The sequence below is a fragment of the Notothenia coriiceps genome, unplaced genomic scaffold (genome assembly GCF_000735185.1).
Source record: "Notothenia coriiceps isolate Sejong01 unplaced genomic scaffold, NC01 NC01_scaffold00026882, whole genome shotgun sequence".
NCBI lineage: Eukaryota > Metazoa > Chordata > Actinopteri > Perciformes > Nototheniidae > Notothenia > Notothenia coriiceps.
In genome coordinates this window covers 58,694-76,716 of record NW_011359583.1, presented here as the reverse complement: position 1 = coordinate 76,716, position 18,023 = coordinate 58,694, and the positions used below count along the sequence as shown (strand labels likewise).

The 18,023-nt window shown below is 42.6% G+C and overlaps 1 protein-coding gene across 1 annotated transcript in view; it reads left to right on the top strand.

The window, feature by feature from the left end:
• The first annotated feature begins 7,529 nt into the window (after positions 1-7,529).
• The window catches only part of LOC104957369 (ectonucleotide pyrophosphatase/phosphodiesterase family member 2-like), a 16,460-nt gene continuing 5,966 nt past the window's right edge, over positions 7,530-18,023 (top strand). The window contains exons 1-12 of the mRNA XM_010784993.1: positions 7,530-7,574; positions 9,877-9,932; positions 10,596-10,661; positions 11,265-11,337; positions 11,417-11,525; positions 12,536-12,661; positions 12,743-12,774; positions 12,876-13,003; positions 13,489-13,567; positions 13,806-13,893; positions 14,102-14,271; positions 14,433-14,493. Of these exons, the coding sequence (XP_010783295.1) occupies positions 7,530-7,574; positions 9,877-9,932; positions 10,596-10,661; positions 11,265-11,337; positions 11,417-11,525; positions 12,536-12,661; positions 12,743-12,774; positions 12,876-13,003; positions 13,489-13,567; positions 13,806-13,893; positions 14,102-14,271; positions 14,433-14,493 (1,033 nt within the window). The remainder of the gene's footprint in view (positions 7,575-9,876; positions 9,933-10,595; positions 10,662-11,264; positions 11,338-11,416; positions 11,526-12,535; positions 12,662-12,742; positions 12,775-12,875; positions 13,004-13,488; positions 13,568-13,805; positions 13,894-14,101; positions 14,272-14,432; positions 14,494-18,023) is intronic.

Below are 18,023 nucleotides of genomic sequence, written 5' to 3'. Positions count from 1 at the left end.
CCTACCCCAACACTACCCTTTACCGGTTGCCACATTGTGAGTGTCTGGGAGCAATTGGTGGCGGTCCCACAAAATTTATGCAACCTGGGAAAGTTCGCAAACTAAAAATGGCAGCCTAGGTAGCCGTAAAACTTCGTCTCCGATGAGGGTCATATCCGGTATAGGTCGGTACGTCACCCCCACCAAACACTTGATGGGAGAGACTTTCAAGGGTAACACAAAGTAAAACTACCCGAGGTGAAGACTCACCCAATTTGTAAAGCGTTTACCATAAGGGGGTTCCCAAGACAAAATCCAGGTGGACAAATAAGAGATAATGTAGTTGTCAAATCCACTTTACAGCTACTTCGATGAAATGTAAAAATACGCCTACTATGGCACCGACATGACACGTCCAGGGGAGGTAATTCCTCCGTTAACTCACGGTAGCGATATGTTATACTTCATGCTATCAGCACAAACTGGCAAATACGTCTTACCTTTGCTGTTTTCTGATCAAAAGTTGTGTTCAAGGGCATTAAAACGCATAAAAACGCTGCTGAAGGTTAATCCTATGTCTCTGTGTCACTTTGAAGTGATTACTGATAATCCATCATAACATTTATGTCAATAGACAGAGTTTTCAGATAGAGTGTATGAGAGCTTTCGGTTTTGGGCATGCTGGCTGCGCATCGCTCTCATTCACCAATGGTAATGTTTAGATGGATTTAGGAACTTCCCCTCGATTCTATTGGCTCTAACGGTTCAAAAGAGATGTCAATCACCAAAATCGACCAGTTTGGCAAATACACCCAAATGACCCCAGAGGTGGTTTTCTTTTGCTAAACCTCTCTAAAAAGGTCAAATTTAACTTGTTTTGCATCAATCTTGATACAGGGTACTTATTATATGTTATTGGATTCCTAAAGGTTTTTGTCTACTATCCCATCATTCAAGGGTGGTTTTCACTATAAGTAATGTTTTTCTTACTATGTTCAATTTGAATTTGCTTTAAAAATGAAAAATATCTATATTGATTCTGACTTTTCTACATCCAACTCACAGGTGTATCATTGCATGGTTTGGGACTTAACAGGTTAAGAGGATACAGTTGCACCCCCCCCGGTACAACACTGCAATGACAAACTTCCAGTTCATCTCAAGATAGTCAGAGCTGACATTAAAAACGTGTCACTGATCCCAATACCCTCCTGACACACATTTCCGTTATGAACATGGATTTGTAACCAGGGGTAAGGTTTTAATTCAATGTGCTCCGTCTTTCCCCTCCCAGGGTTAGGATAAGATCCATGCTCTCATCTCTAAATTCAATTTCAGGTTCTCGCCTCAAACTGTCAGGTTACAGTAGACCCCTGTGGGTTAGTTTAATGGCGGGCTATTAAAGGAATTGTGGGCTCCTCATCCTTTAAAATACCTTCTAAACCTGAATCCGTCTTCTTAATGCTCTTAACTCAGACCCATAATGTCTTTCCTTTTATCAACTCTGATAAAAGGCTGTTCAGAGTGTTTCACTCCCAGGCACAGCCATCTTTTCATTCTTATAATTTTGCTCAGGAGTCTGTCTTATACAGTATTTCCCCATCATCATATTATGTCTGATATGTATGATCTGTGGACTGCTACTGAAAACCTTTTTATTCTACTTTCGCAGAAGAAAAACGACTGATCACAATAAATTCATGTGACTATATCTAAATATTTTCAATCAAAACAGTTAAGAAATAAAAGACTAAAATGTTGTCGCTCATGCCCATCGTGTTCTACAGTTTAAAGTCTTGGGTTCTCTCACACGTTCTTCTCTGACTTTTGCCTGTTGTGTTCTTGAACGCAGCATGGAGGAGACGGTGCGGACGCTCCTACAGAACCAGGACTCACTGGAGGGGCCCAAAGTGGACCCGCTGGACCTGATGAAAGCCTACAAGGTACCTCCATCATCTCAGTCTGATAACACTGATGTTCATTCTACTGTGCGTGCTCTCACCGTTTAGATTGAGTCAAATGACATCCTGTCTGGAAACTGACAAAAAATATAAATTGTCATAAAGTATATCTAATAAGGTGCAAAGTAGTTCCTACAACTCATGCATAACGTCCCATAATCATAGCAGAATGCTTTAATTGTTATCATGATAAAACTTTTGAAACTTGAACAAAAAAATGTGAATTCTATAAATCATAGTTACTTTGTGAGTCCCCTCACTGTGTTTGTGTGTGAGCAGGTTTTTGTCCCTCTTGAACCATAAACCAAATGCAAACGAGACATACTAATTAGTTTGGGTCCAAAGTTACCTATTTCCTGTCCTTTCATGCCACCATCCATCCTCTTTTTTAATCAACGCTTTTTAATAATTGGTTTCTGCAGCTCTACATTAATCATTAACTCGAAGTGCTTGCCACTACAGGCCACTAAACACATGACAACAACGTATTATCTCATACAGAGATCAGGCTCAATTTACAAGGCAGGAAAAAAGCACAACATGTAATCTCAACAATACAAAGACATGCATGTTTGTCTAATTTTAATTTCCCCAAATAATGTATCAGTGTAATTCAAATGCATATATTTGTTTTGCCAATTTTGTTCTGACATGCAGCAAAGTGAGATGAAACCTGGCTTTTTTAAACATACATTTCTGCAGTTAAGAGGTTAAAATCTGAGGCCAGAGTCAGAATCAGAAATCTAAAACCATACAGTATTTAGACTGGAACTATGAGGGTGCAGGCCTTGCACTAATGCCAATCTTGCAATGGGAGCAAAAAAAAGTTGATATGTGCACCATGATTCAAATCTGCAACAGAATGTAATGGATTCTTCTGTGGCCGAGGCTCTACACTTCTCATGAAAATCAGGCAGTGTACATGTTCTCTTATGAAAATGAAGTGTCTCAAAGTGTACAATTCTTTGTGCAGGCTATTTTCTGAACATGTTAAACGAAATAACCTAGTGCAAAGTGGTGGGGACAGAATTGTCCATTTCCAAAAGTGGTGGGGGCATCCAGCGTCCCCAGTATAAATGACTCCTATGCCTGAAGGCCACACAAAAAAATTTAGGGGGTGAGTTACCTGCAGTGGTATTACAATAGCTCACTTGGTACATCTGGAATACCCAGCTGTTTGGTATGGTATATTGTTCTTATGTTTTATGTAAATCAGTGTTTTTCAGATTAAAAAATTATCCACTGGAGAAGCGGATTCTTGTTGTTGAGCAATGAGACCGTTGATGTAGCTCGAAGCAGATTAATGAATCCCTACATCGTCCCATCACAACCTCAGCTAGCACGCTAACACTTGGTGCTGCTGCACAAACATGAAGCCAAATAGCACCTGTGCTAGTTTTAGCAGTTTTCATCCGTACAGATCACTAAATCATAACTCAACATGCTGCTGGCTACATACACTTCGCATTACATGGGGTAATTTTTTATTCCATGTTCCCTCATTGAGTATGGCTTTATGAGTTTTTGTGTATTTGCAGGAGTGGTTTTATCTTTACTGCTAAGCCCAGTATGATGAATAATTCTGTTTGATTTATTTGTGTTTAGGACAAACTCCTGGAGGAGATGTGGAAGCAGCAGGACAGCCTGGAGGGTCCCTCCGCCCCCCCCGCAGAGAGGCCTGCTGAGTCGGAGGCCGGCGGAGGGTCAGAGGACAGCAAACCCCTGCTGCAGCGCCTCAGAGCCCTGGAGGTAAAGAGCATGGTCCACCCCCCCCTCCCCCTCACTCTTTCCCATTTTCCACACCCCATCCTTAAAATGTCACATTCATCGAGAGAACCATGTGTTTTATTACAGATGTAGCGATTCATTTCAGACAGTTTGAAACGCGAGGGCCGTGATTGGTACGTGATCTGCCCTCGCTCAAGGGAAAACCTCCAGCTTGACTTGAGACCGCCCCCGTGATAGATAAATGTAATTATAATGAAGCCAGCTGCAATGGATCATTGATCCACCAGGGGGTGCAGTGGGGTTCCACACTGGAGCTCATGTGAAATAAAGTGAGATACAGTATGCTGGATGTACAGCGGAACTTTGTTAAGATCCATATGNGGTAATTAAAAGCTACGCTGTGATATTCTAACCTGAAGTGTCTGTTTTATCGCTTCACCGCTGCCCATGCTGAATCATGCAGAGCTGCCGTGGTCGACTCGTCAGCAATCCAGCCCAGCCTGATACTCTCTCGCGGTCAGATTAGACTTCACTCGCCGTTTTATGTCCATATTGATCAGATCTAGCTAGTTCTAGCTAAGATGATAGACTACCTGCTATTAAAAGGACACCTAAACAATAAGTATCGCTATGCAACTGGGGTGAGGCTACAAAGTATGCGCAGCAGTTATGCATTTTGTTTACATGCCACCGGAACCGAAGGCATTCCAAACAGATCAACGCCACAATCAACCAACAGGACATCTCTTTCTCCACATTACGTGTTGACATTAGAATTGGACATTCTTGTCTTGTCACATACTCTTCTGCTGTCACAAAGTGGCGCATGAAAGCGGTATGTGCTAAAGGGAAATTTTTTTGACCGAAGAGTTTAGATTTGCCGGCTAACGGGAACTCTGACGTCGTCATTTTGTGTGCTTCGCGGATGCGGCTCGGCTTTCCTTCTCGGACTGCTCTCGGGTTCTGCTCGGTCAAGTTCCGGATGAGGAGGCATTCGTTCGAACCCAACTTACAGTAATAACATTACAAACAATTTTAACAGGATGCCATAATAGTGTAAATAATGTTTCCTTTTTGGCAGTACAACTGAAGTAATGTTTTCGTTTACTTTTTTACATCTTGGGAAGGCATTTTGGCACTTTCATTCAGATAGGAAAGTGTCTTGGAACCAACCAACTTAAGGTATTCTCTTATAGCTATTGCAGGGCATGGCAAGGGAGGCAAACACAAACAAACAAAAAACAAGTGAAATGAAGAATTAAATTGAAATTTGTTACAATATAAATATTGTGGCTGGTTTCATCTTATTAATTCAGTCTAGGAAGAATGCAACCCAACAGCACGCATCTAAGTAAGACCTGCAAAAAATCTAAATTTTTTCTAGGGAGGCCCCCAAAACCCTTCGTGCATTTTCCGTTCCGCGGGGCATTTTTCAGGGCAATCTCTATTGGGCTCAGGGCCATCTTGTAAATTTAAATTAGCTTAGATTTGGCCCACACTGCGACTGGTATATGTATATTATTATATATATGTGTGCTGTGTATGCCTATATAGTCCGAAGCAGGAGAGGAGAGGGAGATACTAAAGAGTTAAAGGCTCTTTTAAGGAGCCACCTCAAAAAAAGATCCTTATAAACATGGTACAGTATGCCAGACGGGGTTCATAATGAGTTGGATGCACCAGCACTCACGATGGTCATGATGCTCATTTGTGCGGGTCTCCCTCTGGCCGACAGACAGCGAAGAATGGACGCTCTCGCTACTGCGGCCGAGGACATGATTGGCCAGTCTAGGATTCCATCCATGGGACCAAGCCCTTGAGTTCCTGGATCCGAGCTGCTGCGGCAGAGTCGGACGACTTCCTACCCCGCCTCCACACGGGATCCCTGTGTGGTTCCCCCCAGGGCTCTCGACTAGGCTTTTTCACCATCCTCCCGGAACCGTCGCCGAAATACAATCTAAGCCGTCCCGATTAATGCTGGACCGTCCCGAATTTAAAATATTAGGTTTTTCTTACTACTTAATCATTTAGTTTAAAAGTTCATTCAAAGTGGACCTTAACATAATAAAAAACAATCATACAAATCATTAGATGATAATTCATCAACCTTTTAATTGAGTAAATCAGTCAATCACATGAACAAAGGCAAAATATATTTAAACAAACACACAAACGAAGAATTACTCTAATATTGATCCAAATTTCAAGTCCCATCCCAATGTTAACCAAAATCCAACACTCTGTTCCTGAAGGACAAACCCAGAGTAACACTAACCAGGAATGACAGTCTGTATACACAGGTCAGGAGACCTTTACAAACTGCCCGCCTCCATCGCACACAGACGGGAGAGAGAGATCTCGTCTGGATTGGAAAGCTCGAAAATACATCCATAACGCATGTTGTAGTCTTATTGCATGTTAGAAACGGAGTGGGATAAATAAAACTGCGATAACATGTTATATGGTAGCAATACTACATATGACATATATACTTTTTAAATGTCTCCAGTACCGATAAAAAGTCAGATAACATCGGAGCTAACGTTACCACTGTCTTTAATAATTCGGCCCGGGCGGAGCCGTTTAAATACCGGGGCTCGGAACCCATCCATACATGGGGAAGAGCGCAGCATATTGCTAAGGACTAAATACGATGGAGGGTTCTCATCTCAGTCATTATTACCCATAGGGGATGCAGAGGAGTAAGTATAAAAAGAGGCCGGCGCTCAGGGTCTGGTTTATGCTGTGCGTTTTGTGATGTAACGTAAAACATTTCAGAAGTGCTCGGAACACTCTCCACGGGAGTAGCATTGTCATTTTACATCACTCAAAGCCGCGAAATACACACACTCAGTACATAGCCCTACTGTAGATAGACCCGGAATTTGCGGGCCAGAGATTCGCGGCACAGCCAGCTGTGCGGCTGGCTGAGCCCATGGGCACGCTTACGTACTGTGTGTGTGTGTGTGTGTGTCTGTGTGTGTGTGTGTGTGTGTTGTGTGTGTGTGTGTGTTGTGTGTGTGTGTGTTGTGTGTGTGTGTGTGTGTGTGTGTGTGTGTGTGTGTGTGTGGTGTGTGTGTGTGTTTGTGTGCTGTGTGTGTGTGTGTGTGTGTGAGTGTGTGTGTGTGTGTGTTTCGCGGGTTGCTAAATGTTTTGTGTGTTTATGTTGACAAGGAGGTTTAATAACTGTGTGCTACACACAACGTGCAGTCGATTTCATTTTCATCGCCGTTTGTAGTAGAGTTAGCAGGGTATTTTTATTTTAACTCTCGTCCCAAATTCGTCCCAAAATTATTTTTTATCCTCCCTGACACTATTTTTTTCGGCCCCGGGACGACGGGACGTCCTTAAGCTCGAGCCCTGGTTCCCCCATGCCGTTTCTCCCCCGGACGGAGGAGACAGAGATGGAGCCCGGTGCTGATAGGAACTGCAGGATCATCGAAAAGGCAGTCACATGGAGAGGTCTCCTTGTTCCCGCGGCTCAGGAGAGCTCTCTTGCCGGTGACAGGAGTGTTTCTCCTGGGTACAGACCCAGGAGTGACCCGGTCTGGCCGCGCTTCCCCGCCATCCGGAAGTACCAGGAGGGAGCGGCGGCGGCCCCTAAGAGCCTGAAGGCTCCGGTGTCCTCATTCGTCCCCCTCACTAAAGTGACGGCTTGACGGATGTTGGTTTTCTGACCGCGGCGTGGGCGACGCAGATTCAGCGGTATCTCTGGCTGCAGCAGGGGGCTATACCGAAATCTGCAAGGAAGGTCCTGCTTGAGGCTCCAATCAGTCCGGACGGGCTGTTTGGACCTCTTTTTCCAGGCCATGGTGGAGTCGATGAAGTCCGCCTCGCAGAAGGCGGACGACATTAGACGGCATGTCAGCTGGCTTCAGCTTACCGAGCGTCCCCAGTTCCCGCAACGTCAGGGTCGCTCCTCCGCCGGTTCAGAAACAAGGTCTCCCCGCGACGAGTCGGAGGGGATCAAAGCACTCTCGGTCTGCTCCTCCGCGAGAACCTCAGAGGAAGCAGAGCAGGAAATTACATGCTGGGGGGGGAGGGAATATGTGAATGTCATCAGCTGCAGCTGTTTCTCACATGTCCCCCGCACGGTGCAAGCCGTTTTTATTTGAAGGATGTCCCCCTTTTTTTCCCCTCTCTGACACACTCTGTACTGAGTGTTTTGTCAGAGTGAGTGATATCGGGGACCTCAGTTGTTCGCCCTCTCTCCTGCCTGTCACGGCGGATACTGCCACCCGAAGTCCCCGGCCGGATGTCCCTGGAGTTGGGGACTGGCTTCAGTAGAAGCTGCTGGGAACCTTTTTCTCCCATAAAAGTACCTGCTCTCTAGCAGGGACTGAAAATGGGGTGAAAAGGTTCTCATTAACTAAGTTCTAGTTCCGGATTCTTTTGGTGTGAGCGCACATTTTCGGAACTATATCGGAACTATACTGGGAAAGGTACTCCTGTGTGAAAGCGCCTAATGAGCCCATGAGTGCCGGTATTTCGCCTCGTGTGGACAGCACTGCACACACCTCCACTCATCCCTCAGTGGGTTTGAGCGTGAACGCGCCTCAATGTCTGTTTTACGAGCCTTCTCCTAAACTGCAACATAATGAGAGCCTGTGTGAAAAGCAGCATGTGGAGACCCCCTCGCAGCCTTTTCGGTCCGGGCCGCATCTGTCAAGCCGGGGTTTCATATCATTTATCTGGGAGTGGAATTAAACTCAGCCAGCATGAGAGTGCGGTTCTCGCGGGAGAGAGTGGAGAAACTGACAGCCCTCTCCATGACAGGCGGCTGCTGTTCTGGGCGCGCACACACGTTGCTCTCCATCAGAGCAATGTATATTCCCGGCGAATTGAACAGAGTGGCTTGCAGAGCGCAGGATCACCCCCCTCTGGGGGTAGACGCATTCACACATCGGCCGTGGCCCAGGATGCAGTTATACGTTTTCCCACCAGTTCCCCTGACTCCTCGGTTCCCGGACTGAGTGCGCGAGAAGCGGCTATCAGCGGGCCTGATAGCCCCGGAGCGCATGGGAGTGTCCTGGTTTCCATGCCTACAGCGTACGCTGTCAGGCAGACCGTCGGAAATTCCGTAGCGCGGAGAGAGCGATCAGCAGCCACCCAGTGATAGGCCAGCACTGTGGGCATGACCCCGTAACGGGAACACTTGGAGAGGCTTCTTTCAAGATGTTACGTACCATCCAGCGAGCCAGGGCCGCGTCTACCATAGCGTCTTACACAGCCAAGTGGACAGCGTTCCAGCGTTGGTGTGTGGAGAAAAGCCTGGACCCCATTACGTGTCCCCTGCCTCATGTGCTGTTGTTCCTCCAGCTGTTGTCAGACAGGAATTGGCTTTTCAGCACGATCAAAACATATGCTGCTGCTATCTCGTCTTGCCACGTAGGTTTCGGTGTCAGAACGGTGTTTAGTCACCCTCTGACAAACCGTTTTCTGCGAGGAATGCGGAGACTCAGACCTGTGTCACGCACACTGGCGCCTCAGTGGGACTTGGCTTTGGTGTTACGTGCACTGAGTAAAGCCCCAGAGAGACATTTATAGTCTCCGGTACTTCCAGTCCAACGCCTACTGCATGCACAGCGTTAGAAAATCAGGACTTCAAAATAAAAGTTTGACTTTTTTCCCTTTTTTCTTCACTCACACATCTGCGACCCACTCGAAACGGGTCCGCGACCCAAAAGTGCAAATGTTTAAGTTCTACTTAATAAATATATTCAAACTTTGCTTAAGTAAAAGTACAAATACCATACTTAAAATATGTTTTAAATTGTGCTAATCTTTGCTCAGAAAATCACCATTCTTCGGTTTATCAGAAACATTACAACTACCACATTTGAAGATATACAGTATAGGTTTTCATTGGACATGGAGTAAAAGTAATCTGTAAGGTAATTAAAGGTGCAGTATAAAAAGTACACTTTTATCTTTCTACAGTACTTACAGTTCACCACTGAGGTATAATTAATGCTGTAATGCATAATTTCCTTTAAGTGGAAAGCAACAAAGACATTGGCTTTTTTGTAAAGTAATTGGACAATAAAGTATACTACAACAGTAATTATACAGTATAGCATATACTGTACACAATAAGCTAACTATGGAATTGAGACACAACAATATGATTTCAAAAGTGAAGCATTGTGATATTTTTAATTTAAGGGACATTTCATTTCTGATAACCTCCGTATGTTCTGTTTTACAGATCTGGATCACAGCAGAGAAACAAGGAGTGAAAGCAGCTACATTCTTCTGGCCTTGGTACTTAAGTTAGTACTGGAATATTTTTTAAGACCAGTGTTTGGTCAACTAAATATTCTAAAAGTTGAATTTACAAAGTATAATTTTAAGTACTACATAGTATGTTTATATTCAATCATAGCAGTTGTCTCCCTGTTCTATTGTTACTTAAATGAGTGCACAGACAGATTTGTATAAAAAAAACATTTACATATCAGTGACATAATGATCACGAGGGGCAACATCCTGAGAATGACGGACAAAGGAACCAAACACACACGGACACAAGACAATACCCCCCCACTCTCAGTCACAACAGAAGCCATTGACGACTCAAACAGCAGCTTGTTGACGCACTGAGCAAAAATGATTTTAATGAAGACATTTTATTTTGAATGCAACGTGACAGAAAACTGAAAGACCAAAATGTATTTTTTATTTGAATGTTAAGGATATTAATTAGGCTTATTTTCTGCTCACAACAAGTTTCATTCAAGTGTAATTTTTTAACACAGATCAGATCCACTTTTTCCATTTTTGTTTATGAAGACAGGAGGGTCTTTTTACAAATGAGTATATATAAATACATCAATTCAAGATGTATAAACTGTAAATAAACGGTCAGTGTTTATTATTTCTTCTTTCTTTGGCTCCCCACCATCATTCATCATTTTGTGTTTCCAGGGTGATTCCTCTGGAGAGAAGGATTTTGACCATCCTGAGCTGGCTGCATTTGCCTGATGATGAAAGGTACAGTCCGGATCTTTACTCTTAAGGACTTCAATCATGATATTGAACCACATATGAATGTACTTATTGATAGAAAGTTGTCATCTATTTTTCAAATGTGTATAGTAACCCTTGCTGTGACTTTCAGTAAATGACAAAATCAGATGGAAATATTAGGATTAACGTTGAAATGTCCAAATTAGCCAAGCTAACAAACAATTGAATGCAGCAGTGCAGAATTTCAGAATATCATTTTGACTGCTGGTTGTAGTTCTTTTTCTGGTTTATTTTATTGTTAAAATGTATTGGTGATTTGGTAAGAGTATCTTGGAGATAAAGGTTGTTTTTAGCTCTGAGAAGCTGCTGGGTCAGTGAAGGGGTCACGAGCTGAAGTGTTTTATAGTGTGGTGAGAGGATGTGTGAAAAGCAAAAGAGGGGAAAATCAGGACTAAATGGACCGTATAAGGCCCCTTTATAGCCAACTAGTAGAGCTGGCAGACCCTTACTGTGTCCCTGCTGCGGAGGATGCAGGTTTGAATCCGGCCTGGGGACCCTTTATGCTTCATACCCTCTATCTCCCCTTTAAAAAAAAACAAACATATTGTCTCTGCTGTATTTCTTCAGGCCGTACGTGTTTGCCGTGCACTCAGAGCAGCCCGATACCTTCGGACACCGCCTGGGGCCACTCAGCAGTGAGGTGAGTGTGACACCTGACAGTGAGGCTGATCCAAGTGTGAATATATCTCAGCTATTTATTTTTTCAATCCTATCTACAGCTGGATAACCCTCTCAGGGAGATCGATAGCATCATCGGTCACCTGATGAACGGTCTGAAGCAGATGAACCTGCATCGCTGTGTCAACGTCATCGTCGTAGGAGACCACGGTAAGACCAGTTTTAAAAACATGTGTGAATCTGAGATTTATTTCCCAATCCTCATAGAAAAGAGAAGGGTGACGTTTATTTTGTGAAAACTTGAGTTTCTCTTTATAGAACACAGGAAAACAATTCCTGATAACTCTGTATAATCAACAGAAGGTACAAAGGCAAAATATTAGCTCCATGAAAATGTATAAGAAATGTATGCATGAGAAAGTTAGGTGGCAGTCTATAAGAAGAATGCATTGCAATTATTTACACAGCATTTGACTTGTATATTGCTTGTCTTTTATCCAGAGATAAAATTCATACTGCTCTAGGTCCCAAGATAAGTTGGTCTTCAAAATATCTCCATGTTCATACTGAGATTGTGCAGCTGTCTGTAGAAGCTTTTACAATTGGATAAACTATTATTTTATAATCCCTCTAGGCATAGAGCAGTGTGACTGTGATTCGATTCAATAAATGAATGTCTCTTATTTGGACGTCCTTGGTCTGTTTATCATTTGTTGTTGTATGTTACTTTTCTGTGCGCTTCTATTGGTTTTATATCTACTGTAATCTCTTCTAAAAGAGAGATTGCTTTCAGGGTCCTTCCCTATTTTTAGTACCGTTATAATAATCATAGAAAAAATATGGTTCTGAACTTTGTTTATCTGATACAAAAGAGTTCAAAGAATGACTTTTACTGGAACTTTCTACTTTACTTCTTTCTACCAAAGAAATAGTCCCTTTGACAACTGTTGAATGTGAGGCCTGCAGATCAGAGTATGACACAACATTTCTGGAAAGCCTCATTGCAGTTTTCAATTCATGCAAGTCCCAGCTCGGTTTTATTTTCAAAAGGCAGCACACCTTTCATAGGCAGATAAACCAAAGATATTGGTACATTAAATCGAATGAATTCATGTTAGCAGAGAAAAGGAGCTGAAAAAACAGTTTCACGTTTTATTTAAGTTTAAAGTGAACACAACCCTTTGATAATAACAGATTATTGCTATTTCCCTGCCTGTCAGGTATGGAGGAGGCTCACTGCGACCGCACAGAGTTCCTCAGCAGCTACCCACTCAACATAGATAAGATCCAGCTGATCCCCGGCTCTCTGGGCAGAATACGACCCCGAGACCCCAAATCCTCCACATGTAAGAAGAGTGACTAGTTTATACACAACATTAAAAATAACATGTAAAGAGTCTTCATGTTGACACTATTTTCTTCTCCAGATGACCCAAAGGTAGTGGTTGCAAACCTCACTGTAAGTACCACAACAACACTAACATCAACCAAACCATGTTTCATGTGGTTTCTCAAACTGTCCACACAGAGAGGTCGCTTACCTTTTATTTGTTGTTTCAGTGTAAAATGCCGACGCAGCACTTCAAGCCGTACCTAAAGCAACATTTACCCAAGAGGCTTCACTACGCTAACAACCGCAGGATCGAGGACGTCCACCTGCTGATGGAGAGGAAGTGGCACATTGCCAAGTAACCTGACTCACTAACTGACTTCTGCTAAATGTCATGATTAATTACCAACAAATCAATACACTGTTGATTCTGAGTCCGGACTATACCAGGAGTCAGGATTTATATCTCAAACTGTATAAACACCATAAGCATACGGTATATATTAGGAAGGGGAAAACATTTTGTAGTTATTTACCATACATTAAGTATTGTAGTTTACATGGTTAAACCCTATTCCTTTGTTTTTTTTGTTTTTATTTTGTAAGAAATCAAGTGTCACTTCAATCACGAGTGAAGACACAAGACCCCAAAATCTTTTCCATATTTTAAATTGAGGGTAGTGGGATATTTTTCTGGGGTAAATGGAAACTTCCTGAGATTTTTGGATAAATGAAGTTAAACATTGGCAGAATTGAATGTTTTCCAGTTGTTCTCAGGTCAACATTTGAAGAAAGAATAGCTTTCTTTGTTGAAAAATCATGATATTTATGTTTCTGGTTCAGGAAAATGCCAGAGAAATTGAGGGCACGATGCGGTTTCTTTGGTGACCACGGCTTTGACAACAAGATAACCAGCATGAGGGTACTGAGTACACCTCTTATTCTCTCCTGTATTACATACTGTACTATAATATTTATTGTAATTGTATATAATAATATACCTCTGAGGTTACCGATAGTCTTTTTGAGATCTACGCTCTGATATTTCTTTATTGAAGTCTCAGAACTATTGTCATGTATTCATTTAATGAATATTTACGACTGATTAGAGATTCTTCTTCTGTATTTAATACGTACATGTCTTTTTCTCCTTTACACAGACCATATTCATGGGTCATGGACCAAGCTTCAAGTTCCAGAAGAAAGTGCCAGAGTTTGAAAATATAGAATTATACAACGTCATGTGTGGTGAGAATATTGTTTTTGCCTTTTATGCAATATCGCCATCGATGCTCTTGAGGCCATAGTAAAACTATTAAACTGGCCATAATTCCTTGTGTGATGTGCGGAGAAAGCTCCTAAATAGTTTTACAACAAACTGTAAACTTTTATCCCAGAATGGGATACGCAAATACATTTCTGTTTGTCCGTCTGTTCATCTCTCTGTCTGTCTCAGATTTGTTAGGCTTGAAGCCGGCCCCTAACAACGGGACGTACGGCAGCCTGAACGACATGCTGAAAGATCCTCCGTTCGAGCCCAGCATGCCGGAGGAAGTGACCCTCCCGTCTCCAGCTGACCCTGACGCCGTCGTGACCCGTGACCTGGGCTGCAGCTGTGATGATGAGGTCACTAAAATAATTCCTGACTTTCAGTTCTATGTTAAACTGTGAAACAACACCAACAAAACAATTCAAACTGTGCTGTATTAATCAATGTTTATTCTGTCAAGGGGCACAAAAGCATCAAAACAAGCTGACATATTTTTTTCTATGTTTTTCTGTCCCAGAATAAGGTGGAGGAGACGATTGAAGCCTTCAGTCCTGCCCCTGATGGGATGTACAGTTACAGTAGGTTTCCTCACACTTCACTCTCTTTGCAGATCTCAATATGTGTTCATAGTGTTGCAATAAGCACTCCATCTTCTCATCCTTAAGGTTTTGTTTGGGGAGTGAGATTTCTTCACAGATTTGAAGGCTAATTTGTAATTTTATATATTAGGCTAAATTGATCAGCAGTATCAGGAAAATGTTATTCCAAGTTTGGTAGTAGCAAGGCCATTAAATATGCAAGTACCCCCCTTTGTCAAGTATGTATTACATTCTAGGAATCAGAATACCTTCATTAGTCCCACTAAGGGGACATTTACGATTTTTTGAATTTTTATTATAATTTTACGAAATGTAATCGGTTTTTGGGAGTAACTAGGTACTATTATGAGAAAAACAAAGTATTTCAACTAGTCATTAATCAAACTGCATCTTACTATTTCATTTTCTGCTTAAACTGATAATTTGACATTAATATTGTTGCTCTAACCCAGTGGTTCTCAAACTTTTTCTGTCAGGCCCCCCCTTTGGAGAAAAAAAAAAGTCGGGCCCCCCCAACACAAATAGTCAGGCTCAGTGGCGGCGCCAGAGATTCTATTTTGGGGGTGCTGTGGGGTAGCTTGACGTTTCATAGAGGGTGCTCAAACATTTAGGGTTTCCCATTAATGTACTGGTCGCTACAGTGGAATGTTCTACTGCAACAATCCCCACACACACACACACAGTGTACCCGCGACTGTTACAATGAAGGCTCGATAATCAGCTCACGGCATATAGGTGTAAGCAGGGGTAAAGTGTTATTTTTATAGGTGGTGTGTGGACCTCACATAGGGGGGTCAGGGGGCAAGCTCCCCTGGGAAGATTTTTAAATATTGAAGTTAAAAGCATCAATCTGGTGCACTTTGAGAGCAACATGAAGAGATCTATGGATACATCTCTCAACACCCATTTGAAACAGAACTTTACAGGGACATTTACAGATAATGAGTCATCTCTCTCTCGTCTCTCCAGGAAGAGTTATCGCTCTCTCTCCTCTAGTCATTTCCGGAGAGAGCTATGAAACCGAGACTCCACAGCGTCGTCGTGGGTCGAACTCAGTATCAGTAGAGCGAACACGCGCTCTGCACCTCCTCCCTCCCTCCCCTCTCTCTTTCTCTCTCGTTCGCCTTTGAAGTGTCAGATTGGGGTTGGCTATAAAATAAAAATAAGTTAGTTATATAAAAAACCTTTTCACCGTTGTTTGTCGTCATCTCGTCTCGCTCTCACTTTAATAAATATATTTTTTCGTGGGGTCATTTTTCCCGTGAAGAGACCTCCTTCTATTTTCCGTCCCCGAGTTGGGGAACCTCCCGACACACGTGCACGGACGAGCCGTCCGGGGGACCCTCTTAATGCATTCAGGATCGAATGCTCTCGCTCGTCTCCTCGCTCCGATGAAATAAACGCGCTCTCTCTCTCGGTACTGTAGTCCAAAAGGCTCTCTCGTTCGCGCGCGCGCTCTCGAACTCGCTCGCGCTCGCTCTTGTCGCTCGCTCGCTCGCTTCCGGCCACAAAGACACTACAAAAAAACGTGTGGAAACCAAATACACGTACAAGAACGTGGAGACAGAACAAGACGGGGTGTGTGTGCGACGGAGAAGTGATATTTGTTCGTTGTCTCTCTCGCATCATCTCGCAACGTAATTTGTACCGCACCGCGAAGTGTAAAATGTCGGACTGTTGGACCAAATTCATGTCCTCAGTCCTCGTCATTCTCCATTTCTTTGTGTAGTGACAAAAGTCTCTTTGTAAGACGACGTCTATTGTCTCAAAGACGCTATAAACTTGAGTTATGAAAAACGAGGTTTCTACGAAATCATAATAAACTGAAAACTAGTGGTCGAGATTCTGACTTTTGTGTGTCTAACATGGAAATCCCATATTAGTACTGTAAGTTCGATTGCGTTTGTGATCAATACCGTCGGACTGGTTGAGCAAAAAATTCTTTTTCTTTTTGAGTCTTTTATTTGACATACGATTCGGATCCCCCTAGGGCAAACACAAAACTTCCGGATTATTTGTGTTTTTTTTACTAATTTAGAAGGTGTCAGACGGAAGATGCCCTGGATTGAACGTTTTTTAACCTATTGTTTTTTTATATTACAAGTTTGAGATAGACGTCATTTATATTCACGTCTGTTAAATGTTTGTACTTATGTCATTACAAACATTTTATCCACACTTTCTATAAATCAAACTATCCTCGAAAATTACAACCGAATCTTATTTTTTGAGGTCCCTTACCAATATAAGTTACGCTGCAGTTGGAGTCCATTTTTTTTGCACACACACACACACACACACACCACATTGGGATGGCAGCACCGTCACCAATACGACAGGGTGTCTCCGTACCGGTCGAGGAACGACATCGGCGAACTACTTTGAGGTGTACTACCTCGTCTGACATGACCTCAAAGTTTTTGTACCTACGGCCTGCTGGTTTGCCCTCCACTCACGACAGCATTTGTCTCCTCTTGTCAGTCTTCTCCTGTTTCCTGAGTTTTCCTTTATTCAATATTAAAGTCAACAAAATCTACTAGTATAGGGAATTATATACGTTGATTAGGGGTCGAAATGTAGTTTACGACTGGAGACATGTTTCCTTAATACGAGTCAAAACGTCACTTATGACGTCACGGAGTCTTGACCTTATGTTGCATATATATTAATTACTTATTGAAACTAAGATATATCGTTCCTTTGGGTAAATGTCATCCAATATCCACACCTCTTCCAAGCGAAAAAAGTTCATTGTCCAATGTATAACCTCATAGGGAAAATTTATGTTTCACTCATTTCATTAGAGATTTCGATGATTAGTTCAGTAAAACTGTTTGGACTACATGGTAGTTTGAGAACAACCTTCCACAACGTCATGTTGGACGAACATAATAACCCAATTCTCGTCACCAAGAGTTTCACCCCGCGCGGGCAGGGTCCCCCGCGTCTCGTCTGTCCCGCCCGCGCTCTCTGGTCCTCTCTTTTTACAATATTTTTTTTTTTTTGTATTTTTTTTTTTTTTTTGTAGCAAATTTTTAATAACTTAAGCTTTTATTGATGACATATGTCATGATATATGCAGACCCAGAGACACAAAGTATTTCAAACCGAGACACACACACACACACTCGCTCGGTAAAACACACGGCACGCGCTCACTCCTCGCGTGGCCATGGCCTCTAGCAACAACAATCGAAGACAGACCGATCGCTCGATGCGATTGCCTATATTCCTCAAAAAAGTTGTTGTTTCACCTCCTCTCAGGAGAGGACAGTCTTACTCTCCTGAGTCCTCGATTTCCTGAGAGTCCCAATAGAGTCACCCAGAGTTTGCAAAACCAGTGGTATTACATTTGTTAATAAAGGCTCCGGGGTGCAAATATACTAGTAATATCAATATTTTTTTATCTCCTTATTTAATTTTTGTCCATACTTTATGATATACCTGTAAATTTTTTTCTTATTGCATTTTTCCCTCACTAAACATTTTATAGGTATTTCTTTTTCATT